This window comes from Prionailurus bengalensis, chromosome B3, assembly GCF_016509475.1.
Source record: "Prionailurus bengalensis isolate Pbe53 chromosome B3, Fcat_Pben_1.1_paternal_pri, whole genome shotgun sequence".
Lineage (NCBI taxonomy): Eukaryota > Metazoa > Chordata > Mammalia > Carnivora > Felidae > Prionailurus > Prionailurus bengalensis.
In genome coordinates, this window is record NC_057355.1 from 7016602 (window position 1) to 7029404 (window position 12803).

The window sequence follows — 12803 nt, forward strand, 5'->3', positions numbered from 1 at the left end:
TCATCAGATTCGTCCTCTCCTCTCACGAAGAAAGAGAAACTCCACGGGGAAGGGGCGTGAGTAGAATTTCTAGCATCGTGTAAACAGTCATCCTCCTCTCTCCCTCTGCCAAGTACAGATAGTTGAATTCACATATCAATGTTCTTGTGATGTAACGCCACTGTAACAGTAACAACCACTAATCACTAAGTGTGTGCCGTGTGAGAAGCAGGACGCTAAGTGCTTGCTCGGTATATATTTATAGCCTGTTTAATAGTCCCGGGTACTATTCCCATTTTACAGGGGAGGCTCAGAGAGGTTAAGAAACTTACCTGAGGCTGCACAGCTAATCTGTAGTGAAGCTTGAATTTACACTGCCTCCTACTATGCTACAGCCTGAACTCCCTGAACACATTGAAGGAAAAAAAGAAATCCCAACAATACCTGCAACGGTTACCGCGGATTCATCTGTCCCTCCTGGAGGAGTTGGGATGGAAGCATCTGTGGGGAAGGTGGCTGTTTCGGCTCTTTGGGTCTCTTCTCCTGAGTGCAAGGGGCTTGAGGACTCGATTTCTAGGTGTGCCTCTGCAGGGTGCTGGGTCTGCTGGGTCCATTCAGACTCCGGCACGCTGGTGCTGATGACCACGTCCAGCCCTGACGTGTGACCAGACAGGTCTCCGCCGATTTCAGTCCTGTCTCCAGAAGCCATCGGAGTGGCCGAAGCCCAGCCCGATGCCTCTATGCCCACATCGTGGGTGGTGGTTGGCTCCTCCCGTGCTTCCGGGGTGGCCGAGCCCTCCCCGGGGCCTTCCGGAAAGGCTGAGGTGCTGCCGCTCACCGCCAGGCCTGAGCCTCTCTCCACATCAGCGTCGGGGAAGGTGGAGGTGGCTTCACTTACATCAGGGGACCCGGAAGCCCCTCCGCTCGCCTCAGGGGCAGCAGAAGCCCCCGCTCCAGCCTCAGGAAAGGCAGGTGTCTCGCTGCTGGATTCCGGGACCGATCCTACCCCAGACCCAGGGAACGTTGGGGTGGCTCCACTAATTTCCCCAGACGCAGAGGCTTCTCCACTGGACTCGAAAAGCCGGGGTGTGTGTGTCACAGGGGGTCTTTGTGCAAGTTCCTGGGACACAGTTGGTTCAGTGACACCCTCCACGAACTCAGAAGTGATTAAAGTGACTTCTGGAAGTCCTGAGGCCTCTCCACTGGTGCCCGTGGCCGCAGAAGATTCGCCACTTACATCCACAGTGCCAGAAAAGTCCCCACTAAAATACGGAGTACTTGATGGCTCCGCACTGGGCTCCACCAGCCCGGACTGCGGCCCGCTCAGGTCCAAAAATCCCGAATGGTCTCCAGACACGTCTGGTGCTCCAGAATGGGCACCACTGAGTTCCACGATGCCCGAAGGCCCTTCTCCTGCTTCTTGGGCTGTTGGGGCCTGGGTTACAGATTCCACCAAAGTCCTGTCTACAAGAGAGACAGTGGGGAAACCAGAAGCAAGTCCACTGCCGTCATATGCTCCTGAGGGCAGGCTGCTCCCGATCTCTGCTCCGGAGGATTCTCCACTGACCTCAGCTACTGCACTTGGCAGGCCACTGAATTCTGGAGGCGGGGAGGTAAACCCGCCGGAGTCAACTGCTCCAGAAGACTGTCCACTGACATCCACGATCCCAGATGTGCCTGACAGACCTGCCTCCCCTGAAGGGAGTCCACTGAGTTCCACAGACCCCAAGCCTTCTTCTTCTTTAAATGTAGTTGGGGTCACTTCGACCAAACTGGTGTCCACAAACGTAATGCCAGAAGATGCGCCACTGCCACTCACGGCACTGGGAACCAGGTCAGGGATTCCAGAGGTCGCGCCACTGACACCAGGGACCCCGGATGTTTCCCCACTCAGGTCGGTTATGCCAAATGGTTGACCACTGCCAGAAAGAACTCCAGAAGCTTCTCCACTGACATCTGGTTGGCCGGAGACCAGTCCACTGAGCTCAGTCACTGCAGATGTTTCCCCAGAAAACCCTGATGCCTGCCCACTGACTTCAAAAAGCCCAGATGTTCCCCCGCTGATGTCAGGAAATCCTGATGGCTGTCCACTGACACCAAAGAATCCAGATGTTTCCCCACTGGTGTCAGGAGACCCAGAGGCTTGGCCACTGAGTTCAGCTCCTGACGGGAGTCCGCTAACTGCCCCACTAATGTCCAACTCGCTGAAGGGCAGCCCAGATGTTTCTCCGGCACCACTAATGCCAATAGTCCCCCTCCCTTCCAGTTCACTTGCAGTGGTGGCTGTGACCACTTCCACCAATGTAGTATCCACCAGGGAGACGGTTGGGAATCCAGAGGGAAGTCCACTAAAGTCAGGTAGGCCAGAGGATGGGCCACTTGCAAGGTCCACCCCAGAATACTCACCACTAAATCCAGATGGAAGGCCACTTGCTTCTGGAGCTTGCCCACTTCCTAGAGTTCCAGAAGGTATTCTGCCTAAGTCCAAGTCTCCGGAAGCTGACCCAATCAAGTCTTCTTTTCCAGAAGGCAACCCACTGAGTTCCTCAGCTCCAGAAGCAGAGGTCTCCAGACCCTCCCCTCCAGAATAAAATTCACTGAGGTCCCCTACTCCAGAAGCAGAAGCCTCTGGATGATGACCCTCTACTCCAGAAGGCAGCCCGCTGAGGTCCCCTACTCCAGAGGCAGAGGTCTCTAGACCTTCTCTTCCAGAAGGAAGTCCACTGAGGTCCCCTATTCCAGAGGCAGAGACTTCTGGACCTTCTCCAGAAGGCAGCCCGCTGAGGACCTCTACTCCAGAGGCAGAGACTTCTGGACCTTCTCCAGAAGGCAGCCCGCTGAGGACCTCTACTCCAGAGGCAGAGACTTCTGGACCTTCTGCAGAAGGCAGCCCGCTGAGGTCCCCTACTCCAGAGGCAGAGACTTCTGGACCTTCTCCAGAAGGCAGCCCACTGAGGACCTCTACTCCAGAGGCAGAGACTTCTGGACCTTCTCCAGAAGGTAGTCCGCTGAGGTCCCCTACTCCAGAGGCAGAGACTTCTGGACCTTCTCCAGAAGGCAGCCCGCTGAGGACCTCTACTCCAGAGGCAGAGACTTCTGGACCTTCTCCAGAAGGTAGTCCGCTGAGGTCCCCTACTCCAGAGGCAGAGACTTCTGGACCTTCTCCAGAAGGCAGCCCGCTGAGGACCTCTACTCCAGAGGCAGAGACTTCTGGACCTTCTCCAGAAGGCAGCCCGCTGAGGACCTCTACTCCAGAGGCAGAGACTTCTGGACCTTCTCCAGAAGGCAGCCCGCTGAGGACCTCTACTCCAGAGGCAGAGACTTCTGGACCTTCTCCAGAAGGTAGTCCGCTGAGGTCCCCTACTCCAGAGGCAGAGACTTCTGGACCTTCTCCAGAAGGCAGCCCGCTGAGGACCTCTACTCCAGAGGCAGAGACTTCTGGACCTTCTGCAGAAGGCAGCCCGCTGAGGACCTCTACTCCAGAGGCAGAGACTTCTGGACCTTCTGCAGAAGGCAGCCCGCTGAGGACCTCTACTCCAGAGGCAGAGACTTCTGGACCTTCTCCAGAAGGCAGTCCGCTGAGGACCTCTACTCCAGAGGCAGAGACTTCTGGACCTTCTGCAGAAGGCAGCCCGCTGAGGACCTCTACTCCAGAGGCAGAGACTTCTGGACCTTCTCCAGAAGGCAGTCCACTGAGGTCTCCTACTCCAGAGGCAGAGACTTCTGGACCTTCTGCAGAAGGCAGCCCGCTGAGGTCTCCTACTCCAGAGGCAGAGGTCTCCAGGCCCTCACCTCCAACTTTAGGAATGCTGGGCCCTGTAATTCTATCTTCATCCCCGGAGGCCAGTCCACTTTCCACAGGCAGGCCTGAGCCCACTGCAGAGGTGAGACCACTGGAGTCAAGATCTCCAGAGGGAAGTCCACTTGAAATTTCCCCTGAGGGCTGTCCACTGGAGTCCAGACGTCCTGAAACTTCTCCACTGCCTGTGAAGTCACCACTGACTTCGGGTACCCCGGATGCCTCCCCAGAGCCTGGCAGCTCAGTCCCACTGGGCACTGGGGGGGCAAGTGTGGATGGCTCCTCCCAGGGGAAGGGCTCCTCCGAGGGGGCTGGCTCCTCCGAGGGGGACGGCTCCTCCGAGGCTGAGGGCACTTCCGTTCCAGAAGGGCCTTCTGTGCTCTCCTCTGTTGCTGCGCTGGTGGGAGGCCACGTCGGAGGGATCCCTGGAAGAAAGGAAGAAGAAAGATGAGGTGTGGATTTAGTAACCCTGCCCTATTTAAGCTCACTCATTCCTTCCACAGCAAAATGTTGCTTCAGAGGTGTGTTTAGACATTTTCTAGTGGAGCCTTGCTCAGTGTCTGGGGAAGGCAAGGGAGGAGGGGACCAGGAAGCGCCTCACCTGGCCGCTGTGCTCTGTGAGGCTCCAGGGGATGCCATCCCCATGGAAGTAGGGGCCTGGCTCCCATGAAAAGTAATCAAGGGCACCTCTCAGGCACCTCCAGACTTGGATCTCTTATCTAAATCCATGATTTGCAAAGTGTGGTCTCTGAACCAGCAACAAACACCAGCATTGTCTGGGAGCTTGATAGAAAAGCAGATTCTCAGATCTCACCCCAGTCCCACTGGTTCAGGGAGTCTGGGGTGGGGGCGGCATGTTGTCTTTTTTTTTTTTTTTAAATGTTTATTTATTTCTTTTGAGAGAGAAAGAGAGAGTGCGAGTGGGGAAGAGGGGCAAAGGGAGGGAGGGAGAGGGAGAGGAAGAGGAAGAGAGAGAGAGAGAGAGAGAGAGAGAGAGAGAGAGAGAGAGAGAGAGAACCTTAAGCAGGCTCCACACTCTCCACACTCAGTGCAGAGCCCAACCCAGGGCTCGATCTCAGGAACCATGAGATCATGGCCTGAGCAAAAATCAAGAGTTGGATACTTAACCGACTGAGCCACTCAGGCACCCCAGCTTGTTATCTTTTTTTTTTAATATTTATTTATTTTGGGGAGAGCACAAGCAGAGAAGGGGCAGAGGGAAGGGGACAGAGGATCTGAACTGGGCTCTATGCTGACCGGTTGACAGCAGAGAGCCTGATACGGGGCTCGAACTCACGAACGGTGAGATCATAACCTGAGCCGAAGTTGGACGCTCAACCCACTGAGCCACCCAGGTGCCCCAGCATGTTATCTTTTAATAAGCTCCCCCACCCCCAAACCCTGACAACACTGATGACTCCTCAAGTTTGAGAATCATTCATCCAAAACCATCCCTTCAAGGCAGCGGAGGCCAGCTGGTGTTGTTTGCAAAAATACATCAAGTACATCAACTTTTTCAATTCTGAGAGTGCTATTACAGAGGATTTGGAAAACAGAGGAAAGAAGCCCCATCATGCTAAATAATCATGATTGCATTATTTTTCTTTCCATGTTGTTTCCTTGGGCATTTAAAAACAACCTAGCTGGGATTGGACCTCGCGTGTTCCTTTGGGCTCATTTCTTAGGTAGAGAGCCTGAGCGCAGTGGGTGCTATCCCTCCAGGCAGAATCTTGGCGGTGGGTAGGGGGTTCAGGATAGCAGTCGTGGCATTCAAGAGGACTTTAGTTGGGCATATGTATATAAATGCTTATTTATTTTTGAGAGAGAGCATGAGCAGGGGAGGGGGAGGGGCAGAGACAGAGGAAGACACAGAATCCGAAGCAGCTCCAGGCTCCGAGCTGTCAGCACAGAGCCCCACGTGGGGCTCGAACCCACGAACCATGAGATCATGCCCTGGGCTGAAGTCGGACACTTACCTGACTAAGCCACCCAGGGGCCCCATTTTGTTAGGTTTCTTTTTAAAAGCAAGTCAATTTAAAGAAAAGGACGTAGAGTTAATAACAGTACAGATGGTTCCTGATATGGTCAATCAGCAAGGTGGTAGGGAACCGGTTTGCAAAATGTTTCTATGGGTCCGTTGGAGCCCCTTCCCGTGGAAACTCCCACTAGCTGCTGCCAGGATCCTGTGCCAAGCCACACACTCAAGCCAAAGAGGACTGTTATTTTTGTCCTGGTGAAGGGGGAGGTAAGGAAAGGGTCACAGGCGGGTGTGGCTGCTGGGTGAGGTCTCTGGGCCAGAATCCCACCGGCTCCACTGATGCACCCTCACCTTCTGGCATGGAGGGAGGCCAGGCTTTGCGTTTCTAGCACCCAGAGGAGCGCCGAGCACGGCTGAATTGCTGGGGAACAGTGCACTGAGTGACTAGATGAGGAACTGGGAAGCTCTGATGGACTCGTTCCTTCAAATGAACGTGCCCCTGGGTGAGGTGACTCTACTAAGCACACACACATTACTGTGCATTTAACTCAGCCTTACGCGGGGATGCCTGGATGGTTCAGCCGGTTAAGCGTCCGACTCTTGATTTCAGCTCAGGTCACGATCTCACGGTTCATGAGTTCGAGCCCCACATCGGGCTCTGTGCTAACAGTGCAGAGCCTGCTTGGGATTCTCTCTCTCTCCCTCTCTCTCTGCCCCTCCCCTGCTGGTACTCTCTCTCTCTCAAAATATAAATATATAAATAAATATTAGCATATCCAATGGCCCCGAGAAGGTCTGCAGTGAGGAAACCTGTTAATCTTTCTGTAAGCCAGCATTTCCCTTATGGCCACAAAACACTTTTTCCAACAGGGTGAGGGGCCTAGAAGCTTTCATCCCATCGAGTCCCATCTGATTTTATCAGGACAGATGGGGCTCAGGAAGTTCTGGCTGGGGATGCCTGGCCCAGAAGAGACACATAGAAGGAGGAACAAAGCAAGGAGACAGGTCACGGTCACACTTTCAACTACCCCTCTGGGTCCTCACCCCTCTATTAGAGATCCTCCCACAAGAGAGTTTTTAAAAGGCTGGAAGGTAGGGGTGTAAATGCAGGAAGACAGAGTGAGAGGTGCTTTATGAACAAGGCTGCCCCTTTCTTCCCTTGACCGTTGTCCTAGAGGCCAGTTGCGGGGGCTGACGTTGCCCGGAGCAGCACATTCAGCTAGTGTGACACAGAGGGCTGGGGACACAGAGCACATGTCCCACCCTAGGACACACCCCAGAGCCCTAGCCACACAGACCTGGTGGTGGGGAAGTGCCCACTGGGGTGTAGGCCAGTTCCCATTCCGTCTGGTTTTCTGGCTCAGTGGTGAAGTCTGGGCTTGTCGTGGTCTCCTCTCCGGAGGGGACAGCAGCCACACCAGGCACCACTTGGGTAGCGATCCAGTCCTCCACGGAGGGCGTGGCTGTGCCACCCTCTTCTTCTCCTGGAGAGGGCGCTGCTGAGACACCTAAAGAGATGAGGGTGGTGAGAATTCCTTCTACCAGTGACCCATCCCAGGTTGGCCCTTCTCAAGGGGGACTAGAAGATTCCGAGAGGGGCCAGGCTGGTGCAAAAACCTTGCTAGACCTCGACAGCCCCCCCTCCCCCAAACCCAGTGAGATGGCTTCTGTCTTCCTCAATAAGACAGAATTACACAATTTCGATACGCACACACCATCAGCACACACATTATTTCAGGGCGGTCTGGGACATCTCTTCTGCAGAATCTATTATACATGCCAGGCATTGTTTAAAGGTGTTATGTATATAAAATCATTTTATCCCACAACAGCCTTATGAGATAGGTACTATATCATTTACAGCTAGGGAAACTGAGGCACAGAGCTAAATGACTCGCCCAGGGTCAGTGGCTTATAAGAGGCAGATCTAGGGGCGCCTGGGTGGCGCAGTCGGTTAAGTGTCCGACTTCAGCCAGGTCACGATCTCGCGGTCCGTGAGTTCGAGCCCCGCATCGGGCCCTGGGCTGATGGCTCAGAGCCTGGAGCCTGTTTCCGATTCTGGGTCTCCCTCTCTCTCTGCCCCTCCCCCGTTCATGCTCTGTCTCTCTCTGTCTCAAAAATAAATAAACATTAAAAAAAAATTAAAAAAAAAAGAGGCAGATCTAGTCTTTGAAGGAAAGCATCTGGCACCAGCCCCCGCTCTCACCTACGGCATGACGCTGCCTTTCCTGGGGACAGAAATTATGGGTCAAAAATAGGAGGCGGTGATTTAAAATCCATGAAGTCACCCCAGCACTGGAGGGTGAAGGAGGGACTTATTGACTGGGGGTAACTCTTTTGGTTTGGGGGAAACCGGAGGTGGGCTTGGTCGAGAAAGAGGCCAAAACCTCTTGGCAGTTACAGAAAAGGCCGAGTTCACGGAAGGTCGGGGACTGTGCACGGGGAGGCGGGGGTGGGGGGGTGGGGTGGGGGGGGGTGGTGCATGGGTAAACATTTACAGGGAGACTAACTGGTGTGGCTTCTGCTGCCCGGGGGCCCCGACAGCGGTACTGGCACAAGAGCCTCGACACATCATCCTCTGGGAGGGGTTTGGCTTTCGTGAGGCTGGCGGTGCGGAGCTGAGCTTTCTCCGAGCTGGGTTTTAAAAGGTGACCCTGGAAGTCTGAGAAACTTGGCAAAGCTCAGGTCTTATTTTTCATTAACTTTGTTTTGGAATAATTCTACATTCACAGGAAGCTACAAAGACACTCAGCTTTGATGCATCATGTATAAAACATGGCTCAGGCTGCGACTACAATCTAGGTTCCAGTCAGTGCTTTCAGACCCGCCGATCTCATCCCTTCAGAGCCCCGCCCTAAGCCTTGGCCACGCCCTGGCCACACCCCCTGGGCCGTTTGATGACAGAATTCTCGGAACTGGCTAGTAAAGTGGTTTGATCCGCACTGGGTGGTTTGATCCGCACTGGGTCCTCAGCACAGGTCAATTAAAAATCTGAGTTTCTGGTGTTTAGTGAAGCGTAATAGAACACTTGGACTCAACTCCTCACAAAAATATCTGGAAGCAGGAGAAACTTTGGCAAGGGTTACAAATTAAAACAGTATATATGTATGTGCATGTGTATATGGGTGTTATTTACAACAGTAAAGCTAACATTTGCTGAGAATTTACTATGTCCCAAGCACAATGCCAAGTGTTTTGTGTGCACTATCCCAGTTTATCGGTACAGCAACCCTTTCAGGTAGGAACTATTACATCACTATTTTATAGATGAAACAGAGGAACAGAGAGGTTAAGTGACTTGCCCAGGGTCACACAGCTATTACGCAGAAGAACTGTAATCAAAATTCAGGTCAACCTGGTTTTAGAGCCCAAGCTTTCACTCGCCTCTCTCTGCCTGTCTCAGAGGAACTTGAGAAGGATGTACTTGCCTTGGGGTCAACGCTCAAGATCATGCTAGCTCCGGAGCTGGCCCTGCCCCAGAGGGACTGACTTTTCCCTCCTTGCTCTGATGGATGGGGACAGCGGGCAGGAGTGAAGGTGTGAAGGGGTGAAGCCAGAGGAGTCACCCCCAGGCAGAAGGGAGGCTGGAGGAGAGGTGAGAACACGTACCTCGGAAGCAGAAGGCATGATGCCGGGACAGTGGGTCTGGGAGGCCTGTCTGGTTGGGGTAAAGGTAGACCGTTCTCACGCCTGGCTTGTCTCCGCCACAGGAGGGCCTCGGGGTGACGATGGGGTAGCGGAGGCTGCCGTCGGACAGCCAGCCAGCATAGCACTTGTCCAGGCCCCGGCTCCAGGCGGCGTAGAGCTGGCCCGTGGAGGCCAGTGTGGCGTTGTGGGATTCACAGAATGCCAGGGCCTCCTCGAAGGTGAACTGCTCCGGGCGTGTGACAAAGAACACCTCCCCTGGGGGCAGAGGCAGGTGCAGGTGTGACCCTCATGTCCACAGCCAGAGCAGCCTCAGCTCACCCAGGGGCCGGGGCAAGAGAATTGAAGCCAGTTGGTCACTCTACATGGAAACAGCCTCCCTCCTTCTCTGTTTTCTAGACTGCCCCGTCACACTTGGGCACCCCCCTCCTCTGCTAAGAGAGGCATTCCCTTGGGCACCTTCCCTCCGACCCCCTGTGCTCCCTACACCACAGCACTTAAGCATGGAGTACCCGAATGCTGTGGACCTGCAACCCCCACCCCCACCCTGGGGGCTCCTCGAGGGGAGGGGTGGGTCCTGTAGCCACTCTTGGGGTTTCGGTCCCCGCACCCAGAACTGTACCCAGCTGCTTGTCTGAACTGGGGGGAGGAGGTTCACATTTAGTGGACACTTACTGTACCGGGCCCTTCTCATACATATCTCATTTAATACTCAAAGAAATCTCTGATATGAGGCACAATCAGCCCTATTTTATAGATGAAGAAACCAAGGCCCAGAGAGGTTAAGTAACCTGCCCCAGGTCCCCAAAACAGGTGAGTGGCTATACCAAAATCTTTCCAGAATAATGCCAGCATTTCCAAAATTGGGTTCTATGGGATAGTAATTTGATGATTATAATTGAAACGAAAAGACGTGAAACGCCAACAAAATAAAATGTCTGTGGTTGACTAAGCTTGGGCACTTGGCTAAGCAAAGTTAAAGAGGTTTTTCTATTGCAGGACTTCTCAGAGGCTTTCATTTGTTCCAGGGCACTGGGATTCTCCGAGAGGCGGATGGTGGAGACCTCGCCTGCAATCCTGGGGGACCCACATGAACCATTCCGGAGGGAGAGAAGGAACTTGGCCCGAGAGAGGGGCTGGGCCGGCCTTTCTGCCCCTGGGTGGGAAGAGAGCCGGGGGGATGGTAATTCCCCCTCCTCTTTGTGTCTCTCCACCAGCCCCCTGCCTGGCTGGGGCCCCAAATGCGAGAATGTGGCTTGTACCCTCGAGCCTGTCCACGTAGCAGTAGACATCATAGGTTTCGGACGGTGGCCGGACGCCGTAGGTCCTGACTCCCGGGCTGCTGTCTTTATCACCCACACATGGGGTTCGTGGGCTCACGATGGGGTATCTGCAAAGGAGGGCAGGAGGGGCACCTGAAAGCCTATTCCAGGGGCCGGGAGAGGCAGGGCCCGGGGTGAGGCTGGCAGGCCTCTTGGGACTCTGGCAGGGTGTACTGTCAGTGACAGCAGTCCCCTTATGTGGCAAGCTCCCCGTGTGGCTGAGGAAAGGGTCTGGAGGCCCCTGGGGGGATTCCTGGGTTCAGGAGAGAGCCGGTTGTATAGAAGGGCATTGGGTCAAGCTGGAGGGGACCCGGGCGGGGGGCCTCGAGGAGAGATTCTCCCTCCCTGTTCCTTGGGGGTAAATGACCAAGGACTTAATGTCACCTGGGGCCCTTCGCCACCGACTCAGGATAATATGCCTTCGTTCTGGGAGAGAAATTAGGGGAGCGGCCATGGAGTCATGAATTCATTCATTATTGCACAGTGTATTGGGTGCCCACTGTGCACTGGGTGCCGTGACAGGTTCTGGCTCCCCAAGCCCGACCCCTCACGGTTCTGGGCTGGAAGCGGGGCTGGGCTCATCCCTCACCTGACAGTCTGGTCTTGCAGCCAGCCAGCATCACACTGCTCGTAGCCTGCTTCATAGGCGGCCTGGAGCTGCTCCGGGGAGGCGATCACTGCCCCGGTGCGCAGGCAGGCCTGCTGAGCCTCCGCAAACGTCAGGGCGTAGCGGGCAGAGCCTGGCCGGTAGTGGAACACAACCCCTGGGTGGGGAGGGGAGGGAGAGAAGGAGAGACGAGGTAGGCTCAGGGCAGGGACTGGATTCCACCATGCCGGTGCCCATGGGGCGGGTCCTCATGGCTTTGAGGGCGTGGAGGGAGCGCTGGCTCCTTGAGGAGTGACTTCCCTTCACCCCCTCCTTCCTTTCCTGCTTCTGATCCTCTTCTCAACCAAGCTGGTTCCCTCTGCTTGTTCAAGCTGCTCCTGAACTCCATCTCCCTGAGCAAGCCTCTGATGACTCTTCTGCCCTGGGTGTCCCCAACCTTCCTCTTTGGGCCCCTCACTCCCAGACTGCTCACTTGTCCCTTTACTCTTTAAAACAAACTCATTTTTTTCTCATGACAGAAAGAACACACGTTCATTACAGAACATTCGGAAAATACAGAAAAGGCTAAGGAATACATCAACCGTTAGCATTTCTTCCACTTGGCCCAGGGGCCGGGGTGTGGGCGGCCTCTCTGAAAGTGGCTGTGAGAGTTTTTGTGGGTGTGCACCGGGCACATTCTGGGGAGTGTCCTCATGGCTTTGGCCAGGTGCCCAAAGGGGCCCCGTCCTTGAGCCCCCCATTTACTCAGCCTTCCCTGTTGTATCCAGCCGCACACACATTTGCTTTTGACACTTCCCTGGGTGATCGGCCAGGTTATATCACAGCTGCAAATCCCACATCCTCTGTCCTGTGGCAGGTGCCCATCCGTCCATTGGCGCCTTCTCACATGGTGGCCAGTGGGGCTCTTCCCAGTCCCGGGCCAACCCTCAGACCTGGCCATCGCTGGCGTTACCCCCGGAACTTCCAAACAATTTCTCCTTCCCAACATATTGTATTTCTCTGGGCAATTCAGGCTGAAATCCTGCTTGGTGGCATCATGTGTGTGATGGTGGAAGACAGTGACTATTTGCTCTTCCCCCAGGAGGGGACACCACCAAGGCCCTTAGTTAAGCCACCCCAGAATGTCCTTCTGGTTCTTGGATTGGAGTATGGGGAACAGCTGAGCTCTACGTGACATGACATCCAAAGTCTCCAGACATTCCTTAAACACCTGGAACACCATCATCCTAGATCAGGGGTTGGCCGACATTTTCTGGAAAGGGCCAGACAGGACACATTTCACTCTTCATGGCTTCAGTGGTTTCTGTCACAACTATTCAACTCTGCCATGACAGTCCTAAATTAGCCACAGACATCATGTGGACAAATAGGTGTGGCTTTGGTCCAATCAAACGTTATTTGTGGACATTAAATCTTGAATGCTATATAATTTTCGTTATACGTCACAGAATATTAGAGTATTATTCTTATTTT

At 54.4% G+C, this 12803-nt stretch overlaps 1 protein-coding gene across 4 annotated transcripts in view; it reads right to left on the minus strand.

Annotated features, from left to right (window-relative positions):
* Positions 1-12803, minus strand: part of ACAN (aggrecan) — a 68808-nt gene that overhangs the window by 17233 nt on the left and 38772 nt on the right. For 3 of the 4 annotated variants that reach the window (XM_043554707.1, XM_043554704.1, XM_043554706.1), the window contains exons 8-12: positions 11313-11487; positions 10664-10791; positions 9366-9659; positions 7055-7264; positions 424-4203 (exon numbers count right to left, since the gene is read on the minus strand). In XM_043554707.1, coding sequence (XP_043410642.1) covers positions 424-4203; positions 7055-7264; positions 9366-9659; positions 10664-10791; positions 11313-11487 — 4587 coding nt within the window. The remainder of the gene's footprint in view (positions 1-423; positions 4204-7054; positions 7265-9365; positions 9660-10663; positions 10792-11312; positions 11488-12803) is intronic. The other variant, XM_043554705.1, reaches the window with a different exon arrangement.